The 23,671-nt window shown below is 44.0% G+C and overlaps 1 protein-coding gene across 1 annotated transcript in view; it reads right to left on the bottom strand.

The window, feature by feature from the left end:
* Window positions 1-23,671, bottom strand: part of LOC121547686 (ribosomal protein S6 kinase alpha-2) — a 40,929-nt gene that overhangs the window by 7,557 nt on the left and 9,701 nt on the right. Inside the window, exons 6-16 of the mRNA XM_041859078.1 lie at window positions 22,311-22,417; window positions 18,069-18,106; window positions 17,795-17,937; window positions 13,836-13,906; window positions 13,600-13,688; window positions 11,589-11,653; window positions 11,066-11,168; window positions 9,711-9,844; window positions 2,017-2,142; window positions 1,546-1,635; window positions 1,139-1,297 (exon numbers count right to left, since the gene is read on the bottom strand). Coding sequence (XP_041715012.1) covers window positions 1,139-1,297; window positions 1,546-1,635; window positions 2,017-2,142; window positions 9,711-9,844; window positions 11,066-11,168; window positions 11,589-11,653; window positions 13,600-13,688; window positions 13,836-13,906; window positions 17,795-17,937; window positions 18,069-18,106; window positions 22,311-22,417 — 1,125 coding nt within the window. The remainder of the gene's footprint in view (window positions 1-1,138; window positions 1,298-1,545; window positions 1,636-2,016; window positions 2,143-9,710; window positions 9,845-11,065; window positions 11,169-11,588; window positions 11,654-13,599; window positions 13,689-13,835; window positions 13,907-17,794; window positions 17,938-18,068; window positions 18,107-22,310; window positions 22,418-23,671) is intronic.

Below are 23,671 nucleotides of genomic sequence, written 5' to 3'. Positions count from 1 at the left end.
CCCTGTATATAGCTCCACATTGATCTGGTACTGGCGCTCCATTCTTGTGTATTTTATGTTATTCCTTGTGTTACTGTTTTTCTATGTGTTATTATTGAACTCTGCATCATTGGGAAGGGCTCGTAAACAAGCATTTCAGTTACACCCATTGTATTCGCCGCATGTGACAAATAACATTTGATTTGATTTGAAAAATGAAGAGATCTCAGTGATTTTGAAATAGGGGTCTCAAAGGATAATCTGTGTTTTAAAGGGTGTGTGCGTCTCAATCACCAGATCTCAACCCAATATAACACTTACGGGAGATTCTGGAGCGGCGCCTGAGACAGCGTTTTCCACCACCATCAACAAAACTGATGGAATTTATCCTGGAAGAATGGTGTCGCACCCCTCCAATTGAGTTCCAGACATATATGGTGCACTAAGGTGCACTGCTAAGGTGCACTGAAGCTGTTCTGGCTCGTGGTGGCCCAACGACCTATTAAGACACTTTGTTGGTGTCCTTTATTTTGGCAGTTACCTATACATGAATGATACTGACCCCCTGTGAGTGAAGGTACTCCACTGTACCTGTATATGAATGATACTGACCCCGTGAGTGAAGGTACTCCACTGTACCTGTATATGAATGGTACTGACCCCATGTGAGTGAAGGTACTCCACTGTACCTGTATATGAATGGTACTGACCCCATGTGAGTGAAGGTACTCCACTGTACCTGTATATGAATGGTACTGACCCCCTGTGAGTGAAGGTACTCCACTGTACCTGTATATGAATGATACTGACCCCCTGTGAGTGAAGGTACTCCACTGTACCTGTATATGAATGGTACTGACCCCATGTGAGTGAAGGTACTCCACTGTACCTGTATATGAATGATACTGACCCCCTGTGAGTGAAGGTACTCCACTGTACCTGTATATGAATGGTACTGACCCCCTGTGAGTGAAGGTACTCCACTGTACCTGTAAGTCGCTCTGGATAAGAGCGTCTGCTAAATGACGTAAAAAAAAAATATATATGAATGGTACTGACCCCATGTGAGTGAAGGTACTCCACTGTACCTGTATATGAATAGTACTGACCCCCTGTGAGTGAAGGTACTCCACTGTACCTGTATATTAATGGTACTGACCCCCTGTGAGTGAAGGTACTCCACTGTCTTGGTAATAGTGCAGAGAACAGCAGAGGCCTCTCGCTCAGAGAAACACTTCTGATGGAGGATTCTGTCCAGCAGCTCTCCACCTCGCATCAGCTCCATCACAAGGTACACATACCTCCCATCGTCATAGACCTAGGGGCCAAAAAGACAGTTTAACACGATGTGGAGTTATTTATGAACCAAAGACTACATTAGTCTAGTCCTCACAGCCAACGAACAGTGGCCAGTAAAAATCAAATAAAGATATAATGGACATAGAAGATCAAATGAAATATGGTCAGTGAAAACTCAATTAAGTTTGCAGGGCACATTTTTCCGTAGCCCTTATGAAGGGCTTTCAGCATGTGCATGTGTATGGGAGTCATTGAATGATGACGTACATCCTTCAGCGTGATGATGTTTGGATGCTGCCCGTATCTCAACAGAATCTCAATTTCCTCAGATGGATCTTTCTTAACTCTGTCGATGATCTGAAAGAGACACACCCCCTGTTAAATTACAACTGCTTGGTACCTTCATGATAAAATGTGTGACTCAGAGCATCGTCTGCACAAAATACAGAATCATTGTCGCTGCGTGAATCATCCTAAGGGAGACTATATTATAGTTGAAAGGCTTATAGTTGTGGAAGTGCAATGTGTAGCCTACATACAGTACAATCCAAAGGATACAATAACTAAAGACCATACATCATTCTGGAATCTTTGTACTGATCATAACGTCCCCTTGTTGTGTATGGTGCTGTTTCTTGTAACTGACGGGCCGTGAAAATAATTTCCCTCTCTAAGAATTATAAAGTATCTATACATAAATATTCCCCTTGAAAAAAACAACCCATACGGTTGACTTACTTTGACAGCATATTCAACACTGGTGATTTTGTGGATGCAGCGTTTGCAGACGGAGTACGCCCCCAAGCCCACCTCCTCCTTTACCTCATACCCATCAGTGAAATGGATGTTGGTCCCATGAAGTTGCTGAAATGACAAACATGCCCAGCCATCACAAAAATATGTTTAAGCATATTTTACATAAAAAGCTTTTGGTCATAATCATGCTCCAGTAAGCTTGTCATCAGACTTCCTTACTCTTTGCTCATGTTATAATCCCGCTCTGGCAGAGTAGGGAATCCATCAGTCCTTCTATAATCCTCAGACATATCCAGGGGAAGCCTATTTCATATGCAAAACGCAGCACACTGGTTTTCAAAACAGATCTACCATAGCTATCAAATTATTCCCCTGGTAAGAATGGTCCTTGAAGAACATTCTAGGTGAACAGCGTTTCTGTACGAGTGCACTTTGGTCGCATTTCTCCTTTCTCTTGTGATGTATCTATTTAGGAAGTGTTCTTCCTTCATGGCTGTATGTCAAATCACAAATGAGAGCAAGAAAGGTGAACTGAAAATGTTGAGGGCACTACAGTAAGTATCTTGGTTTAACACATCATTACATTAATAATCTAATCTTGGTTTAATACATCACTACATTAATAATCTAATCTTGGTTTAATACATCACTACATTCATAATCTATCTTGGTTTAATACGTTACTACATTCATAATCTATCTTGGTTTAATACGTTACTACATTAATAGTCTATCTTGGTTTAATACATTCACCTTGTGGTCTGCAGTACATTCCATGCTAGTCTATTGTGTTCTATGAGAGACGTTGGCTCACACATATTCATCCACATTGCAGCAGCTTCTAACCTCACTTGTTCAATACAATGGAAAAACCACAGTGGATCTCTGCAGAGGATCAAAATGTTCCCAGAGCGTTGCCACGGCAGAGCACACATGGCCATGATGTCATCAAGGGAACTATGTGCTCCCACAAATCAATATGCTTTGCTGAGGGCTGAGGGCACTGGGAGGCCTCTCTGGTGAGTGACTTTCTCACTCAGGTATGAACCATCTGGTAGAATCAGTTATGCTGTTATTCATGTGAGTGGGTCTGTTGTTGTGCACTGCAGGACACACGAGAGGGCTTCTCTGGAGCAATGGCTAAGATGGTTAAAACAGAAGACCATAAGGATCACCTCGATCTCACCACCGTCATTTGTTCACATAAAATACATTGAATTCATCAAAAGACAAATTCCTCAGATGATGGGGCTGCACTATAGGTAAGCTGATAGTTATATCAGTAACAGCACCATACGCATACAGTCCATAGGAAAGAGGTCTCTGGAGTGGCAGCTTGTTAGCTAGAACAGTTGGGCTACAATCTTATCTCCTTGAAGCAAAAAAAAAAGGTATCGAATTTATAGGAATTATATACATAAAGCAAATAATCAGAAATGACCATTGAATATGAGTTGTTTTGATGTTTGATAGGCTTTTACTTCCTTTACTCAAACCTTTCTGAATACAGTATCAAAAGTAGTTAATCCAATGTATTCTGATGTAATGCCATGACATCCCCTTGAGGTTCCTTCCTGATATCATACTGAAAACAAGGATTGATATTCCCCTTGAAGTTTAGACAATTGTCACGACTCCCTCCGAAGCTGCCTCCTCTCCTTGTTTGGGCAGGCTTCGGCGTTCGTCGTCACCGGCCTTCTAGCCACTGCCACTCCTCTTCTCATCATTCCATTTGTTTTGTCTTGTTTTTACACACACCTGGTTCATATCCCCTCATCAGTCCCTGTATAAGTATTCCCTCTGCCCCCCATGTCTTTGTGTGTGATTGTTTCCATGTGGAGGTGTCGATAGCTCGGTGGAGCATTATGTACTTTATCGCCGGGATATTCACCCGTGTGTTTTTTTTCTTCCATTGTGCCGTTAAGTCGCACTGTAGTTGTTTTACGCATTGCTGCGAACCGCTGTATTGGCCGAATAAACCATTATTCTGTGATTTACACCTCCTGTGCCTGACTCCGTCCAAATCACCCGCTACAGAATCACACACCCAACAGCATGGAGTCAGCAGGAGCGGGGAATATGCCTGGAGTCATTGAGCGGTTCCGGGAGCATTCCAACATGTTAGCCAGCTTGGGCGAAACGATGGATCGGGTTCTGCAGGTCGTCCAGCGCCTGGAGAGGAGAGGACCCGATCCTGCGGAACCAGCTGAGCGACCAGATCCAGCCACCCAGACACCAGCACCCAGCGCTAGCCTGCCGGGATACCACGTTGACTTTCAACCAACTGGTGGACATGGCCATCCGGTTGGACAACCTGCTGGCTTCGAGAGGACGTCCTGGAAGGGGCCTGCCCGTTTCACCCCCCTTCAACCCGGATCACGTTCCGATGGAGCTGGGTGGCGCAGCGTTCCGGGAGAACGGAGGACGACAGATCCAGTGTCACTCTTGTGGCAAGAGAGGACATTCTGCTGCACGCTGTCGTCAGAGTTCTTCTGGTTCTGGAGGCGGCAGGCAGGGCACTCTCGCGTCACCCCAGGTAGTGCAAACCCACACTTGTTCAGAGCCCTCTGCTGCACATTTCACCATCCATGTTAACTTCCCTGATTACACGGTAGTTCCACAGTGTAAGGCGCTGGTAGATTCAGGTGCAGCTGGGAATTTTATGGACAGGTCTTTAGCTCTTAGTCTATGTATTCCATTGGTTCCCCTGTCTATTCCATTACCCATCAAAGCACTTGACAATCGACCATTAGGGTCAGGTTTTGTTAGGGAGGTTACAGCACCAGTCACTATGATTACGCAGGAGACCCATAATGAGCAAATCACGTTTCACATTATTGAGTCCCCTGATTTCCCTGTTGTGTTGGTCCTTCCCTGGCTAGCACTACATGACCCCACCTTTTCCTGGCCACAGAGGGCTCTCACGGGGTGGTCGCGAGAGTGTCAGGGTAGGTGTCTAGCTGTTTCCGTTGGTGCGACCACGGTGGAAAGTCCAGACAATACCTCCACTGTGCGCATTCCCCCCGGATACCTCGATTTGGCGCACGCGTTTTCCAAAACGAAGGTGACCAAATTACCACCCCATCGGGCAGGGGATTGCTCTATAAACCTCCGGTTAGACGCTGTGCTGCCCAGGAGTCATGTATATCCCCTGTCGCAGGCGGAAACGGAGGCTATGGAAACATACGTCTCCGAGTCCCTGCGTCAGGGGTTATACTGTACGTCCCTCCACTTCACCCGCCTCCTCTAGTTAATTTTTTGTGAAGAAGAAAGACGGGGGTCTGCGCCCTTGCATTGATTACCATTCACTATAGTTATCCTCTACCCTTCATTTCCTCTGTTATCGAATCAATGCATGGGGCGCGCTTCTTCATGAAATTAGATCTCAGGAGTGTGTACAACCTGGTGTGTGTCCGGGAAGGGGACGAGTGGAAGACAGCATTTAGCACAACCACGGGGCATTACGAATACCTGGTGATGCCCTACGGTTTGATGAATGCTCCATCAGTCTTCAAGTCCTTTGTGAACGAGGTGTTTCGGGACATGCTTGGTTGCGGTGTGGTGGTCTACATCAATGACATCCTGTTGTAGTCCTCTACGCACGCCGAGCATGTGTCCCTGGTTTGCAGAGTGCTGGGCCGACTGTTGGCGCATGACCTGTATGCCAAGGCTGAAAAGTGTCTGTTCTTCCAACAATCCGTCTCCTTCCTCGGATACCACATCACCACCTCAGGTGTGGAGATGGAGGGAGACCGCATTTCAGCCGTGCGTAATAGGCCGACTCCAACCACGGTAAAGGAGGTGCAGTGCTTCATTGGCTTTGCCAATTACTATCAGAGGTTTATCTGGGGCTTTGGCAAGGTCGCAGCTCCCATCACCTCTCTGTTGAATGGTGGGCCGTCCCGGCTCCGGTGGTCTGCTGAGGCTGACAGGGCTTTCAGTAACCTGATGGCTCTGTTCACCTCAGCCCCGGTACTGGCCCATCCCGATCCATCATTGCCATTCGTAGTGGAGGTAGATGCGTCCGAGGTAGCGTTAAGCACAGAGCCATCTCCACCTCAGTGCCCCGCTGGGCTTTGGTACGTGCCGTCTAGTGTCCGTGATCGTCTTATCTATTGGGCACACATGTCCCCCTCCTCTGGCACCCAGGTATTGGCCGTACAGTGCGCTGCCTGACCGGGAAGTACTGGTGGCCTACCTTGGCTAAGGACGTCAGGGTGCATGTCTCCTCCTGCTCGGTGTGTGCCCAGAGTAAGGCACATAGGCACCTTCCAGCGGGTAAGTTACATCCCTTACCAGTTCCACAATGGCCATGGTCCCACTTATCCATTGATTTCCTAACTGATCTTCCCCTCTCTCAGGGTAACACCACCATCCTGGTCGTTGTGGACCGCTTCTCTAAAGCCTGCCGCCTCCTTCCTCTGCCTGGTCTCCTCACGGCCCTGCAAACTGCGGAAGCCCTGTTTACTCACGTCTTCCGGCACTACGGGGTGCCAGAGGACATAGTGTCTGACCGGGGTACCCAGTTTACGTCCAGGGTCTGGAAGGCGTTCATGGAACGTCTAGGGGTCTCGGTCAGCCTGACCTCTGGGTTTCACCCCGAGTCTAATGGGCAGGTGGAACGGGTGAATCAGGATGTGGGTAGGTTCCTGCAGTCCTACTGCCAGGACCGGCCGGGGGAGTGGTAGGTGTTCTTGCCATGGGCCGAATATACACAGAACTCTCTCCACCACTCCTCCACTAACCTGTCACCATTTCAATGTGTTTTAGGTTATCAGCCGGTCCTGGCACCGTGGTATCAGAGCCAGACCGAAGCTCCTGCGGTGGACGACTGGTTTCGGCGAGCGGAGGAGACGTGGAACACTGCCCACGTCCACCTCCTGCGCGCCGTGCGTCGCCAGAAGGCCAACGCTGACCGCCACCGCAGTGAGGCCCCGGTCATTGTACCGGGTGATCGGGTCTGGCACTCGACCCGGAACCTGCCCCTCCGCATGCCCTGCCGGAAGCTGAGCCCACGGTTTGTGGGGCCGTTCAAAGTCCTGAGGAGAGTAAACAAGGTTACGTATAGGTTGCTACTCCCTCCTTATTACCGTATTAACCCCTCGTTTCACAGGTCTCTCCTCAGGCCGGTGGTGGCTGGTCCGCTCCAGGAGTCTGAGGTGAGGGAGGTCTCTCCGCCCCCTCTGGACATCGAGGGGGCCCTGGCGTACTCCGTCCGTTTCATCCTGGAATCGAGGCGTCGGGTGGGGGTCCTTCAGTACCTCGTGGAGTGGGAGGGGTACGGTCCGCAGGAGCGGTGCAGGATCCCGGTGAAGGATGTCCTCGATCCCTCCCTGTTGCGGGATTTCCACCGTCGCCATCCGGATCGCCCTGCTCTGCGTCCTCCTGGCCGTCCCCGAGGCCGGTGTCGGCGCGCTGCTGGAGCTGCGCATCAAGGGGGGGGTACTGTCACGACTTCCTCCGAAGCTGCCTCCTCTCCTTGTTTGGGCAGGCTTCGGCATTCACCGTCACCGGCCTTCTAGCCACTGCCACTCCTCTTCTTATCATTCCATTTGTTTTGCTTTGTTTTTACACACACCTGGTTCATATCCCCTCATCAGTCCCTGTATAAGTATTCCCTCTGCCCCCCATGTCTTTGTGTGTGATTGTTTCTATGTGGAGGTGTCGATAGCTCGGTGGAGCATTATGTACTTTATCGCCAGGATATTCACCCGTGTGTTTTGTTTTTCCCAGTGCGCCGTTAAGTCACACTGTAGTTGTTTTACGCATTGCTGCGAACCGCTGTATTGGCCGAATAAACCATTATTCTGTGATTTACACCTCCTGCGCCTGACTCTGTCCAAATCACCCGCTACAACTATAGAGACACCAACGTCCATCTGGTGGTTACATTTAATTCATGGAAAATGGAAAATATATATAAAGACAATTGCCTAAAGGACGTCATATTCTCTAAAAACTATAGATATTTTTGATTGTTTCAAATATTCCTTTGAGTATTTAATAAGTATACAGTGGGGAAAAAAAGTATTTAGTCAGCCACCAATTGTGCAAGTTCTCCAACTTAAAAAGATGAGAGAGGCCTGTAATTTTCATCATAGGTACACGTCAACTATGACAGACAAATTGAGGGGAAAAAAATCCAGAAAATCACATTGTAGGATATTTATGAATTTATTTGCAAATTATGGTGGAAAATAAGTATTTGGTCACCTACAAACAAGCAAGATTTCTGGCTCTCACAGACCTGTAACTTCTTCTTTAAGAGGCTCCTCTGTCCTCCACTCGTTACCTGTATTAATGGCACCTGTTTGAACTTGTTATGAGTATAAAAGACACCTGTCCACAACCTCAAACAGTCACACTCCAAACTCGACTATGGCCAAGACCAAAGAGCTGTCAAAGGACACCAGAAACACAATTGTAGACCTGCACCAGGCTGGGAAGACTGAATCTGCAATAGGTAAGCAGCTTGGTTTGAAGAAATCAACTGTGGGAGCAATTATTAGGAAATGGAAGACATACAAGACCACTGATAATCATCCTCGATCTGGGGCTCCACGCAAGATCTCACCCCGTGGGGTCAAAATGATCACAAGAACGGTGAGCAAAAATCCCAGAACCACACGGGGGGACCTAGTGAATGACCTGCAGAGAGCTGGGACCAAAGTAACAAAGCCTACCATCAGTAACACACTACGCCGCCAGGGACTCAAATCCTGCAGTGACAGACGTGTCCCCCTGCTTAAGCCAGTACGTCCAGGCCCGTCGGAAGTTTGCTAGAGTGCATTTGGATGATCCAGAAGAGGATTGGGAGAATGTCATATGGTCAGATGAAACCAAAATAGAACTTTTTGGTAAAAACTCAACTCGTCGTGTTTGGAGGACAAAGAATGCTGAGTTGCATCCAAAGAACACCATACCTACTGTGAAGCATGGGGGTGGAAACATCATGCTTTGGGTCTGTTTTTCTGCAAAGGGACCAGGACGACTGATCCGTGTAAAGGAAAGAATGAATGGGGCCATGTATCGTGAGATTTTGAGTGAAAACCTCCTTCCATCAGCAAGGGCATTGAAGATGAAACGTGGCTGGGTCTTTCAGCATGACAATGATCCCAAACACACCGCCCGGGCAACGAAGGAGTGGCTTCGTAAGAAGCATTTCAAGGTCCTGGAGTGGCCTAGCCAGTCTCCAGATCTCAACCCCATAGAAAATCTTTGGAGGGAGTTGAAAGTCAGTGTTGCTCAGCGACAGCCCCAAAACATCACTGCTCTAGAGGAGATCTGCATGGAGGAATGGGCCAAGATACCAGCAACAGTGTGTGAAAACCTTGTGAAGACTTACAGAAAACGTTTGACCTGTGTCATTGCCAACAAAGGGTATACAACAAAGTATTGAGAAACTTTCGTTATTGACCAAATACTTATTTTCCACCATAATATGCAAATAAATTCATTAAAAATCCTACAATGTGATTTTCTGGATTTTTTTTTCTCATTTTGTCTGTCATAGTTGACGTGTACCTATGATGAAAATTACAGGCCTCTCTCATCTTTTTAAGTGGGAGAACTTGCACAATTGGTGGCTGACTAAATACTTTTTTTCCCCACTGTATATGGTTGATGGAGGAGCTGTATACCTGAGTTGATTAGTCCTCTCCCTCTAGCATACTCACTTGTACAATAGGGTTGACAGTTGAGTTCTGCTGTATTTCAGCAATGGACTGGTCCTGGTCCAGATTAGTGGCCACGAAGCTGAACCCTCTGAAGAGCTGGTGTGTGTTGTCACTGGGAGGGATGCCAGGCGAGTCTGATGGCAGAAGGTGACAGACGGTACAGAACCTGTTACAACCCCTACTGTCTGATGGCAGAAGGTGACAGACGGTACAGAACCTGTTACAACCCTTACTGTCTGATGGAAGAAGGGGACAGACATGGGAACTAGGACATATTGGCAACTGGAAATACATCAGTTGATTGAATGTCATTTATCATGAATTTACTTTTGAGAAGGGCAGTCCCATTGTAGCGTACAGATGTGGCCTAAAGGGTATTGTCGACAGCCAACTGCCCATCTCTTACTTTGCACACTAGCTGATATAGGAGGCTAAATATTGGTACTTTTGTACCAAATTTCCTTTGCACATGGACTATGATTCATTGAGTACGTTTACACGACACACTAATAATTAGATATTAAACTGATAATGGCAGTAGGCCGAATATGGCATTAGTCATGTAAACACCTTACTCTGTTTGTCTTAATGGGCGTGAGGTCATAATGGAAGTAAGCATACGCCGGTTAAAACACCTGGTTTTCTGAACAATCTATCAAATGATTAGGACGTGTAAATGCTTTAATCAGAGTTATACTGTAGCGGTGTATTTGATCTGACCGTGTGTTAGCATGAGCTGCCTTCTTTTGCACTGCGCGAGTGAAGTGAATTTCGGAAAAACTGAAAGTATGCATCTTATAGTTTTCACATACAAACTTTATATGTCCGAACTCCGAATCAAATATGCTTCAGAAAAATAACATGGTCGCTGTGGTAGAAAGTTTTTTTTCTGATTGGTGATTTTCTGCATTTATTTAAGTCCCATAAGGAAGTCTGATTTCAGATGTGTCCATGGAAACAGGATTATTAGGAAAATCGTTCTTCTTGCAAACGTTTAAGTCAAACTATTATTTTAATCTGACTATTAATAATAATCGTATTATTGTGTGCATGTAACTGTACTCATTTAAGGATATAATCATTGTGGCTGGGTGACTTTGTCGATGTAGAAGTGTACTTTATGTGGATATAGAAGAGGAGGTTATTTGTCAGTAATTTAATAGTAAATTGATGTCAGTGTGTGAGTGGAACCCAGATGCATGGAGAAATGATCATTTTGAGTAAACAGCATAACAGTGAAGCAATCAGCATGAAATGAAACATAACATCATGATTAATGAAATTATGAGGCGACATCACACACACACACACACACGTCAACGGGCTGAACTACTTCACCTACAATTACTAATCACCTGTTGGTGTGCGGGAGGTGAATTCGGGGTCAAAGTGGAAGGTGTCTTCTGGCCTGCCCACTGCTGGTTTGAATGGAGGCTTGATCTCTCTTCTGTAAAGCTTCTGTGGTTTCACCATGAGGGGGAAAGGAAAAATGTGACTTTTATTTTTCCATTTAGTATCTGAGCTACATTTACTCCGTGGTGATTTGGTATGTCTCTTTGCTTGATCTGTTGGTATGGCAACCAAAAACCCCAAAAAGTAAGAGAAATAAGCCAGTGACTTCTGAGAGTAAAAATATATGATGTTTCAACACAAATGCTGTACAGACAATTGTCCTCATGGAAAGAAGAAAGCTTTAAATTATCTTGTTTTCTTCCCTCTGTACTTAGCATGTATAAAGTCTGAGGTAACATGCCTTCACTTCTTGTCTGAAAGCATGACAATCCAAAGGAAATCCTCAGGACATATCAAAAAAGCAATGGATGGTCATCTTTGCCTTTAATGATTTCTAGAAAAGGTTACGAAAAGCATTGTACTCACATTCCAATCTATATTTCCAAAGAAATGATGCCTTTTAATCTCCTCGACTCCATCTGGTCCAGCACCTAACAGTAAAATACACCAGAACATTTAGATTGAATACTATTTTTAGCTTCACTGGGCTGTAAATTGCTTACTTACTAACATTACTCATATACATGCCTTATAAAGGCTCATACACAGTACATGCCTTATAAAGGCTCATACACATGCCTTATAATGGCTCATATACAGTCCATGCCTTATAAAGGCTCATATACATTACATGCCTTATAAAGGCTCATATACATTACATGCCTTATAAAGGCTCATATTCATGCCTTATAAAGACTCATATACAGTCCATGCCTTATAAAGGCTCATATACATTACATGCCTTATAAAGGATCATATACAGTACATGCCTTATAAAGGCTCATATACATTACATGCCTTATAAAGGCTCATATTCATGCCTTATAAAGGCTCAAACACATGCCTTATAAAGGCTCATATACAGTACATGCCTTATAAAGGCTCATATACAGTACATGCCTTATAAAGGCTCATATACATGCCTTATAAAGGCTCATATACAGTACATGCCTTATAAAGGCTCATACACATGTTTTATAAAGGCTCATATACATGCCTTATAAAGGCTCATACACAGTAAATGCCTTATAAAGGCTCATACACAGTACATGCCTTATAAAGGCTCATATACAGTACATGCCTTATAAAGGCTCATATACAGTCCATGCCTTATAAAGGCTCATATCCATGCCTTATAAAGGCTCATATACAGTACATGCCTTATAAAGTCTCAAACACATGCCTTATAAAGGCTCATATAAATGCCTTATAAAGGCTCATATTCATGCCTTATAAAGGGTCATATACAGTACATGCCTTATAAAGGCTCATATACATTACATGCCTTATAAAGGCTCATTTTCATGCCTTATAAAGGCTCATATACAGTACATGCCTTATAAAGTCTCAAACACATGCCTTATAAAGGCTCATATAAATGCCTTATAAAGGCTCATATTCATGCCTTATAAAGGATCATATACAGTACATGCCTTATAAAGGCTCATATACATTACATGCCTTATAAAGGCTCATTTTCATGCCTTATAAAGGGTCAAACACATGCCTTATAAAGGCTCATATACAGTACATGCCTTATAAAGGCTCATATACAGTACATGCCTTATAAAGGCTCATATACAGTACATGCCTTATAAAGGCTCATATACATGCCTTATAAAGGCTCATACACATGTCTTATAAAGGCTCATATACATGCCTTATAAAGGCTCATACACAGTACATGCCTTATAAAGGCTCATATACAGTACATGCCTTATAAAGGCTCATATACAGTCCATGCCTTATAAAGGCTCATATCCATGCCTTATAAAGTCTCATATACAGTACATGCCTTATAAGGTCTCAAACACATGCCTTATAAAGGCTCATATACAGTCCATGCCTTATAAAGGCTCATATAAATGCCTTATAAAGGCTCATATTCATGCATATAACACGTAATAAAGCATTAAACCTCTCAGCTATAGGTCAATTATGACTAATATTTCCCGTAATCATACATAAAGAATGACTCCGGCTTGAAGAAGTATCAGTCACATTACTCTCCACCTTGGAAATCATGGAGGAAGTGATTCATATGGCTATATTCAATCCCACCACAGGCCAACCAGCTTCCACCGACGGGTAAGAGAAAAATGCAGTAACTGTGCTTTCTAGCCTGCACTATCCCGAAAACCCTCAATGTGAGTTAAGATTCAGATTTCAATGCTGTCTACTGTGTCGCATTTAATAAATGAGAAATGGCTGTAAATGTGTCTTCTAATTTATTAATAAAATGGAACATGTGAAAATGATCTTGACATTTTCATTTCATTTCAGTCATTTAGCAGACGCTCTTATCCAGAGCATACATTTTTATGAGTGCATACATTTTTCATACTTTTTCATACTGGCCCCCCGTGGGACTACATACCTAATCTATTGGTAGGATTTCTTTTGAAGAGGGCTCGTATTAGACTTTGCACCTCTGGGCTTAAGAATTGCGGCATGCCAAGTTTCGCCCTACAAAACAGAAACAAACTAAGAGTTATTTCACAGAAAAAACGATTATTTCATATATAGTCTTGTATTTATTAGGGATCCCCATTAGCTGTTGCCAAGGCAGCAGCTACTCTTCCTGGGGTAGACATTGTCAGTATAGTGTCTTACTTTAGTATCAGGGCCATTGTTTCCTTGCGGTCTTTGCCTTGAAATGGTAGAGATCCTGTCAGCATTTCAAACTGAAATCAAAGATAAACAATGTCAGTCTCTTTACAAATCAACCTAAAGTATTTCACCACAATTTTGACAGCTTCTACCTACATTTTAGCAGACACTCTTATCCAGAGTGACTTACAATAGTGAGTGCATACATTTTCATACTAGTCTACCGTGAGAATCGAACCCACAACCCTGGCATTACAAGCACCATCCTCTACCAACTGAGCTACACAGGACAGCTGTGAAAATGCTGAAAATACTACAATCAAACTATTGTCATGTCACTTTTAGCAAACTTTCTCAACAACAGAGCTTTCCCTCTGGTCACATTTCCTGTCAATTTCTTCAACCATTAAAATGAATGTGCAATAGCACTCGACTTTAAAAGTTTGCATTGATGCTAGGTCCTGTCCTTATGTATCCCGTTACGTAACATTTAATCTACAGATGTAGGATCTGAATTTGATCGCTCTTTTGTTGCTGAGAATTTTCCTGCACGGCAGGAAATGCAGATGAGCTTAATGATTTACATAAATTCACTGAAAACCCACACTAACAAATGGTTATATTAACAGTATTGCACTTTTCAAGTAGCCTACTTTTGGCCAGCTAATAGCCTAACCACCGATCAAACAACATTATGGACTAAACGTTCAAATTATTCAGGATTATTTTGCTGTGACAATATAGGTCAAATTAGGATCTTCCATCTGTATGCGAGTGTGAATACAAATTAAAGTGGCCATGCTCACGTGTTGAGCATTAGATGGCTCAATGCTTTCTGACAATATAATCATCTGACAATACTTGAAACAAACAGTAATTATTTATTCTGTAAATTTGCTGTGTTTGTGAGTGTGTGTGTGTGTGTGTGTGTGTGTGTATGTGTGTGTGTGTTTGTGTGGCTCTGCTACATCATTGATTGATTCCACGAAAACAATCCCCCACAGCCAGGGTGCCCTTATCAGTTTGAATTGAGCTCAACTCAGATTTCATTTGCATAAATAAACCAGCTCTTCACTGCTCTAGAGGACATTAGATTTTCCTGTCTACATTATTTATATTTTCATATGGTTCTCGTACGTCAAGTGTTACAAAAAACATTACAGTGCAATTACTTTTCATTTCCTGATGATTGCTGTACGAAATGAGGGAAGTTGAGGAGCTGCCCAGGTCCGCAGTGTCACAGATGACTCACAATTGCTGTTTGCTTTAAGGACTCTGTGTTTGGCATATCAAGTCAGGTAGTTATGTAACACATCTTGGCTGGCTAACTCACTATACTATGGCATGATATAGGATAATAATATTTTCCAGCTACTGCACATGCTCTTCTTCTAGCACTGCAGATGAAGAGCCAGGTGATATCAGTAAGAGTGACTGGTGGGTTTCTTTAGTAGAGAGCAGAGCTTGTGTTATAAAATCAAATCAAAGTTTGTTTGTTGCGTACACAGGATTCAATAGGTGTAAACAGTCCAGCAAAATGCTTACTTACAAGCTCTTCCTCAACAATGCAGTGTTTAATATCAAAGGTAAGAAATAGAAAATCCAGAATAGGATCCTTAAAAAGAGCACGGAATCAATACTAGGCCCAAATTCTGTCACTAAAGAAATACATTTGACAGGGTTTGTATTGATCTGGTTTTAACGTGAGACTAAAGTATTGAGCTAAGAAACCATTAGGGAAATATAAAGGAACTAGAGGCAGTCCCTTGTTCATTACAGGAAGTGGAGAACTACAGGCAGTCCCTTGTTCTTTAGAGGAAGTGGAGACCTAGAGGCAGTCCCTTGTTCATTAGAGGAAGTGGAGAACTAGAGACAGTCCCCTGTTCTTTAGAGGAAGTGGAGAACTAGAGTCAGTCCCTTGTTCTTTAGAGGAAGTGGAGAACTAGAAGCAGTCCCTTGTTCATTAGAGGAAGTGGAGAACTAGAGGCAGTCCCTTGTTCTTTAGAGGAAGTGGAGACCTAGAGGCAGTCCCTTGTTCATTAGAGGAAGTGGAGAACTAGAGGAAGTCACTTGTTCTTTAGAGGAAGTGGAGAACTAGAGGAAGTCACTTGTTCTTTAGAGGAAGTGGAGACCTAGAGGCAGTCCCTTGTTCATTAGAGGAAGTGGAGAACTAGAGACAGTCCCCTGTTCTTTAGAGGAAGTGGAGAACTAGAGTCAGTCCCTTGTTCTTTAGAGGAAGTGGAGAACTAGAGGAAGTCACTTGTTCTTTAGAGGAAGTGGAGAACTAGAGGCAGTCCCTTGTTCTTTAGAGGAAGTGGAGAACTAGAGGCAGTCCCCTTTTCTTTAGAGGAAGTGGAGAACTAGAGGCAGTCCCTTGTTCATTAGAGGAAGTGGAGAACTAGAGGCAGTCCCCTGTTCTTTAGAGGAAGTGGAGAACTAGAGGCAGTCCCTTGTTCTTTAGAGGAAGTGGAGAACTAGAGGCAGTCCCTTGTTCCTTAGAGGAAGTGGAGAACTACAGGCAGTCCCTTGTTCTTTAGAGGAAGTGGATAACTAGAGGCAGTCCCTTGTTCATTAGAGGAAGTGGAGAACTAGAGGAAGTCACTTGTTCTTTAGAGGAAGTGGAGAACTAGAGGCAGTCCCTTGTTCTTTAGAGGAAGAGGAGAACTAGAGGCAGTTCCTTGTTAGTTAGCCTTTTACTGAAGTTGGCTAAATCAGGGTCACACAGAGTGTTTCTTGATAGTCTTAAACAAATCTACTTTGAAACAGAAGTATACACATGTACCATGTCAGATATAGAGTTGAAATGTATTCAAGTTTGAGTTTGCATCCCAATATTACACTTTATATTACATTTAATATTCATCACAGAAGACTGAAATATAACAAAACCGTTTGACATAGAAACACCGGATTTTCATCTGTTAAAAAAAAAGAAACGTTTATTAATTATGAAATTATGAAAAGGATTAATAACATTCCACCCATGAGGCCACTAGAGGGCGATTTGGTCATTTGACTGCGGCTCCAGGTAGTGGAGTAATGTGTGGATGTGTGGATTAGTGAGCAGCAACCTGATTATAACATGTCTGGCTCTATTCAATCAGCATTCATCTTTTAATTTAAGAGGATTGAAGAGATGAGTCTAGCTAGTGTATGACACAGTAGTAGTGGACTAGTACCATACCAGTATGCATCGTCATTATGATGTCTCTTTTGTGTGATGCATTAAGATCCACATTTGGAGAATACAGATGTACTATCTTAATTTGACCAGTTTCCCGCAGCAGGAAAATATTCCTGCAGCAACAGGAAATGTGAATTATGTGGATTATAATTTATGAGAAGTAGAAAGCAAGTATGAGGGTTTGCGCACAGGCTAGAATGAAAGGTGGCTGGTGCGTGGGAGAGAAAATATCTGTAGAGTTCAAAAAGTACTCGCACTCAAAACCATGAAAAGGAATAACCCAAGGAGGCCGAGATGCAAAAATAATATAATTAATTTAATCCATGCTCAATAGAATACAAAAAGTGAAAGTGCAAAGTGCTAATAAAGAAAAAAAAGGCACATTTATTCCTTTTTATGGTTTTGAGTGCGATTATAATTAATGGACATTTTTAAAGGCTTGATACATTTTTCATTATTGCAAATCAAGTCTGACATTTTAAAGTGGAAATTACAAACTTTAGAAGCCTTTTAAAACCTTGAATACACTAAAAGTTTACAGTTCCTGCTGCTTAGGAAAATTATCTGCGACAACAGAGTGATCAAATTAAGATCCCACATCTGTAAGTGCCATGTGTAGTGGTACCTGGTCGTACAGGCTGTATGCGTAGTGCTACGTCCACATACTGGATGCAAACATCATTTCACTATATGAAACTCCGCCCTGGAGATTGCGTTGCAGCAACATTGCAGCTAACCAATAGCTATAGTACGTGTGTAAAGAGAGGGAGGTCCATACCATTAAGACGCCAAACGACCACCAGTCAGCACTCTGTGTATGTCCTCTTCTGTTGACCACCTCAGGGGCCATATACTCTATCGTCCCACAGAAGGAGTACGCTCGCTTGTCATGGTCTGTTGCCTCTTTACTCAGCCCGAAATCTAAAACACCAAGGGATTGATGTTAAAGACAGAGGAAAATAGCCACCAGCAATGGGCTTAATGGATTCAGTGTAGAAGAGAGATTACTGCTGTATCTATTCCAATGGACTACTACTACTTTCTTTAGTCACCTGTAATCTTGATGTGGCCCTCCTCGTCAAGAAGAACACTGTAGAGGGAAGGAATGTGACATCAATATATATCTCTATAATAAAAATACTATATATAAAACCTTTACACCTCTCTGCACTGCACACCCACACATTTATTGAGTGTTTGTTTGTTAGAACAAATGGATCTGTGCACAGTACACTGTTGCCCTTGGGTTGCTGTCATTAATCATCAACAGTAAAGCTGGTAATAGCTCGCCCTTCAAAGAAAAAAAAAAGCAGAAACACTGCAATCCACTGTGGTCCTGTGTGGCTCAGTTGGTAGAGCATGGTGCTTGCAATGCCAAAGTTGTGGGTTCAATTCCCATGGGGGACCAGTACAGGAAAAATTGAAACCTGTAAAGACTGTCACGCCCTGGCTCTGGGGACTCTAGTATGTTGAGCCAGGGTGTGAGTTTTCATTTGTTTTTCGTTCTAGTTTTGTAGTTCTATGTTGGCCAGTGTGGTTCTCAATCAGAGGCAACGGGTATCAGCTGTTGCTTGTTGTCTCTGATTGGGAACCATACTTAAGCAGCCAGTTTTCCCACAGTGTTTGTGGGATCTTGTTCCTGTGTAGGTTTGTGTTTTGCACCTTTGGACGTCACGTATCGATTTGTTGTTTTGTTCGTGTAATCATTATTTAATAAATATGTTCACCTTCCACGCTGCGCCTTGGTCCTCTGTATCCGACGATCGTGACAGAAGATCCCACCAACACTGGACCAAGCAGCGTGTCCAGGAGCCAGCGCCAGAGGTATCGCTAAAGGACATCAACCTCGACTGGGCCTGGCCCACGGGAGGAGAGACCCCCAGAAAATGTTTAGGGGGGCTCACCGCCGTGGGACGACGGGGCAGCAGGAGGCCGCGATAGAGCGGTCCAGCGGGTTTGCAGAGGAGGCCGCCAGGTTAAGGGGGCCACTGGTCACAGAGGAGAGGGAAAGTGTAGAGGCACGGGCGAGAGGTACTGGGGTGTGTTACCAGTCCGGTCCGGCCCGTTCCTGATCCCTGCGTAGGGCCAGTGGTGTGTGTCCCCAGTACGGTCCGGCCTGTTCCTGTTCCTCGCATCGAGCCTGTGGTGCGCGTCGTCAGCCCGGCCCGGCCTGTTCCTGCTCCACGCACCAAGCCTATGGTGCGCATCGTCAGCCCGACCCGGCCTGTTCCAGCTCCACGCACCAAGCCTATGGTGCGCATCGTCAGCCCGGTTCAGCCTGTTCCTGCTCCCCACACCAAGCCAGTGGTGTGCGTCGTCAGTCCGGCACAGCCCGTGCCTGTTCCACCGGTGCCTGGTCCGGCACCGGTCAGCTGCTCCACGCCGGAGCAAGAGCAATCCGCTCCACCGGTGTTCAGTCCAGCGCCGGCCAGCAGGGTCAGACTGGACCAGGGGTACTTTGGGGGGTTGGAGAGGGAGTGGGAATCATGCCCGGAGCCGGATCCGCCACCAAGGCGGAGTGCCCACCCGGTCCCTCCCCTGTGGTGTTTGGTTGGCGCGGCCGAGTCCGCGCCTTTGGGGGGTACTGTCACGCCCTGGCTCTGGGGACTCTAGTATGTTGAGCCAGGGTGTGAGTTTTCATTTGTTTTTCGTTCTAGTTTTGTAGTTCTATGTTGGCCAGTGTGGTTCTCAATCAGAGGCAACGTGTATCAGCTGTTGCTTGTTGTCTCTGATTGGGAACCATACTTAAGCAGCCAGTTTTCCCACAGTGTTTGTGGGATCTTGTTCCTGTGTAGGTTTGTGTTTTGCACCTTTGGACGTCACGTATCGATTTGTTGTTTTGTTTGTGTAATCATTATTTAATAAATATGTTCACCTTCCACGCTGCGCCTTGGTCCTCTGTATCCGACGATCGTGACAAAGACGCGAGACCTTCACATGTCAATTATTCCCATTGGAGAGAGAAATCAAGGAGCAGGCTGAGAGCTCTTCATTTATTTCCTCTCATCAAATCCCCCTGAGAGCCAATTTACTAGTCCTGCATTCCACATTGTTAACATGGAAAAAATGAAAAATGGAGCTTGATGGAAAAGTGGACACTTTTCACATCTCAAGGGCCTAAATGTTTCTTTGACTGTACGACCAGACATCTTGATGCATTTGGAGGCCGTCAAACATTTCAATCAACTGTAAAAGCCCTCTGATAGCCCTTTCAGAATCAACAGAAGGATGTGCTCATGGAAAAGACACAGACAGATGCTGCCTTGATTGCACCAGAGACCTGTAGTTGTTTTGATAGACACGGAGCAGGCAGCAACACGGAGCAGCAACCTTGTTTGAACTCCTGGATCAGTATTATATGATATCAAATCAGTCGATGCTCCAGTAATCCAACACAGTTATGTGCTTGGTCATTCCCAATCAGAATATTCATAAGTCTCTGAGAAACAGTGTATTTGAGCGCTCATATGGGTAAAAACTGTATAATATATGACATTTAGCAGACACTTTTATCCAAAGCAATTTAGTCATGTGTGCATACATTTTATGTACGGCTCAACACAGCGGCCATGCTTTACCAACTGCGCCAGACAGGACCACATACAGTGGGAGAAAAAAGTATTTAGTCAGCCACCAATTGTGCAAGTTCTCCCACTTAAAAACATGAGAGAGGCCTGTAATTTTCATCATAGGTACACGTCAACTATGACAGACAAAATGAGGAAAAAAATTCCAGAAAATCACAATGTAGGATTTTTAATGAATTTATTTGCAAATTATGGTGGAAAATAAGTATTTGTTCAATAACAAAAGTTTCTCAATACTTTTATATACCCTTTGTTGGCAATGACACAGGTCAAACGTTTTCTGTAAGTCTTCATAAGGTTTTCACACACTGTTGCTGGTATTTTGGCCCATTCCTCCATGCAGATCTCCTCTAGAGCAGTGATGTTTTGGGGCTGTCGCTGGGCAACACGGACTTTCAACTCCCTCCAAAGATTTTCTATGTGGTTGAGATCTGGAGACTGGCTAGGCCACTCCAGGACCTTGAAATGCTTCTTACGAAGCCACTCCTTCGTTGCCCGGGCGGTGTGTTTGGGATCATTGTCATGCTGAAAGACCCAGCCACGTTTAATCTTCAATGCCCTTGCTGATGGAAGGAGGTTTTCACTCAAAATCTCACGATACATGGCCCCATTCATTCTTTCCTTTACACGGATCAGTCGTCCTGGTCCCTTTGCAGAAAAACAGCCCCAAAGCATGATGTTTCCACCCCCATGCTTCACAGTAGGTATGGTGTTCTTTGAATGCAACTCAGCATTCTTTGTCCTCCAAACACGACGAGTTGAGTTTTTACCAAAAAGTTATATTTTGGTTTCATCTGACCATATGACATTCTCCCAATCCTCTTCTGTATCATCCAAATGCACTCTAGCAAACTTCAGACGGGCCTGGACATGTACTGGCTTAAGCAGGGGGACACGTCTTGCACTGCAGGATTTGAGTCCCTGGCAGCGTAGTGTGTTACTGATGGTAGGCTTTGTTACTTTGGTCCCAGCTCTCTGCAGGTCATTCACTAGGTCCCCCCGTGTGGTTCTGGGATTTTTGCTCACCGTTCTTGTGATCATTTTGACCCCACAGGGTGAGATCTTGCGTGGAGCCCCAGATCAAGGGAGATTATCAGTGGTCTTGTATGTCTTCCATTTCCTAATAATTGCTCCCACAGTTGATTTCTTCAAACCAAGCTGCTTACCTATTGCAGATTCAGTCTTCCCAGCCTGGTGCAGGTCTACAATTTTGTTTCTGGTGTCCTTTGACAGCTCTTTGGTCTTGGCCATAGTGGAGTTTGGAGTGTGACTGTTTGAGGTTGTGGACAGGTGTCTTTAATACTGATAACAAGTTAAAACAGGTGCCATTAATACAGGTAACGAGTGGAGGACAGAGGAGCCTCTTAAAGAAGAAGTTACAGGTCTGTGAGAGCCAGAAATCTTGCTTGTTTGTAGGTGACCAAATACTTATTTTCCACCATAATTTGCAAATAAATTCATTAAAAATCCTACAATCTGATTTTCTGGGTTTTTTTTTTCCTCAATTTGTCTGTCATAGTTGACGTGTACCTATGATGAAAATTACAGGCCTCTCTCATCTTTTTAAGTGGGAGAACATGCACAATTGGTGGCTGACTAAATACTTTTTTCCCCCACTGTAGCTGCAGAGAATAGCTATGGAGGTGGTCTTTGAATAGAGAAGTAGTGTATGGCACAGTACAGCCAGTGAGTGTACTAGTGTCTTACTTCTCTGGTTTGAGGTCTCTGTAGATTATTCCCAGACTGTGAAGGTGATCTAAAGCCAAGGCCAGCTCAGCCAGATAGAACTTCACATCCTCTTCAGTAAACATCACCTGCAAATGGAGAAAGGAGAAAATACCAATAACAGTTGATGAGTCATTGACAATATGCAAACAGTATGTGATATATGATTGTGAACATAAAAGCTATCTTTTTTTAAACCCAAGAGTAGCCTACATTGATGTGTTTTAGATGTATGTGTTTTAAATTCATGTGTTTTAAATGTATGTTTTTTAAACACATTACATTTAACAGACAGTTTTCCATTATTCCGATGTCAGGTAGCCTGAGGAAATCAAGAGCACTAGCCACAGATTGAAGTCATATTGAAACTCATTAACTTGATCACAAAGCCAGCTGCTTGGAACCTCACCCAAAATATTAGCATTTAGGATGTCATAGAACCTTTGCTAAGTTTCCTCAGTCAGAGCATGGATTGTTGACTTCCCTCCTTGTTTACTACAGAGCTAATTTTAGCCACAGTAAGATTGATTTAGCTCCCAAATAGAATCAGTTTGGGGAATAAACCCTGCGGTGCCAAGGAGAAAATTGAATTGCCGTTAAAGTAACAAGATCCTGCCAGCATCCGGGCATCTGCTAGCTTGCTCCAGATGACTGATTCCAAGACCAGCAGTAATTAATTCATATCTCAATTCCCAAGTCTGTCTGCCCAGTAGAGCAAATTTTAAATCCAGAGAGACAAGTTGTTTACAGATTAAGTCAAATTTTATTCCAGTTAGTAGTCACAATGACACAGCAGAGAGGCAGTAGTTTAAGGAATCATGGGTGAACGGATGAATGCGTTTACAAAGTTGGTGGTCTATCATCCGGACAGCAGGTTGTTTTTTTATTCTGCAATAATAATCAAGGTCTCCATCCACTTAATCATTTCGTAGAGCAAAACTCCCCTCAAGTACCCCAGTCAGTTCATTATACATGATCTGATTCCAATAGGCTTACTAGCTCAGAGGCTTGATGATTAGTTGACCAGGCGCATCAACTGTGCTAGTTGGAATTGATCAAATCAGCAGAATGGCTGGGGGTACTCTGGGAGAGGTTTGGAAATATGAGTCACTGAATCGATAGTGAGATAAGCAAGGAAGCAAAATAAAGAAAATGCTTGTTTTTCCTCCAGTCCGTCACAGGCATTGTTCTCTATAATTTATTCATAATAAGCGGTATTACATTATGGGCTAGTGCAGGGGCGGGCAATAATTTTTACTCAAGGGACACTTTGGGATTTCGAAATTCAACAGAAATCAATTTGCGGGCCAGAAAAACTGCAGTTATTTGAAAATATATAGGTC

The sequence above is a fragment of the Coregonus clupeaformis genome, chromosome 31 (genome assembly GCF_020615455.1).
Source record: "Coregonus clupeaformis isolate EN_2021a chromosome 31, ASM2061545v1, whole genome shotgun sequence".
Lineage (NCBI taxonomy): Eukaryota > Metazoa > Chordata > Actinopteri > Salmoniformes > Salmonidae > Coregonus > Coregonus clupeaformis.
Note: the sequence above shows the minus strand (reverse complement) of the source record. Positions and strands in the feature narration are given on the sequence as shown.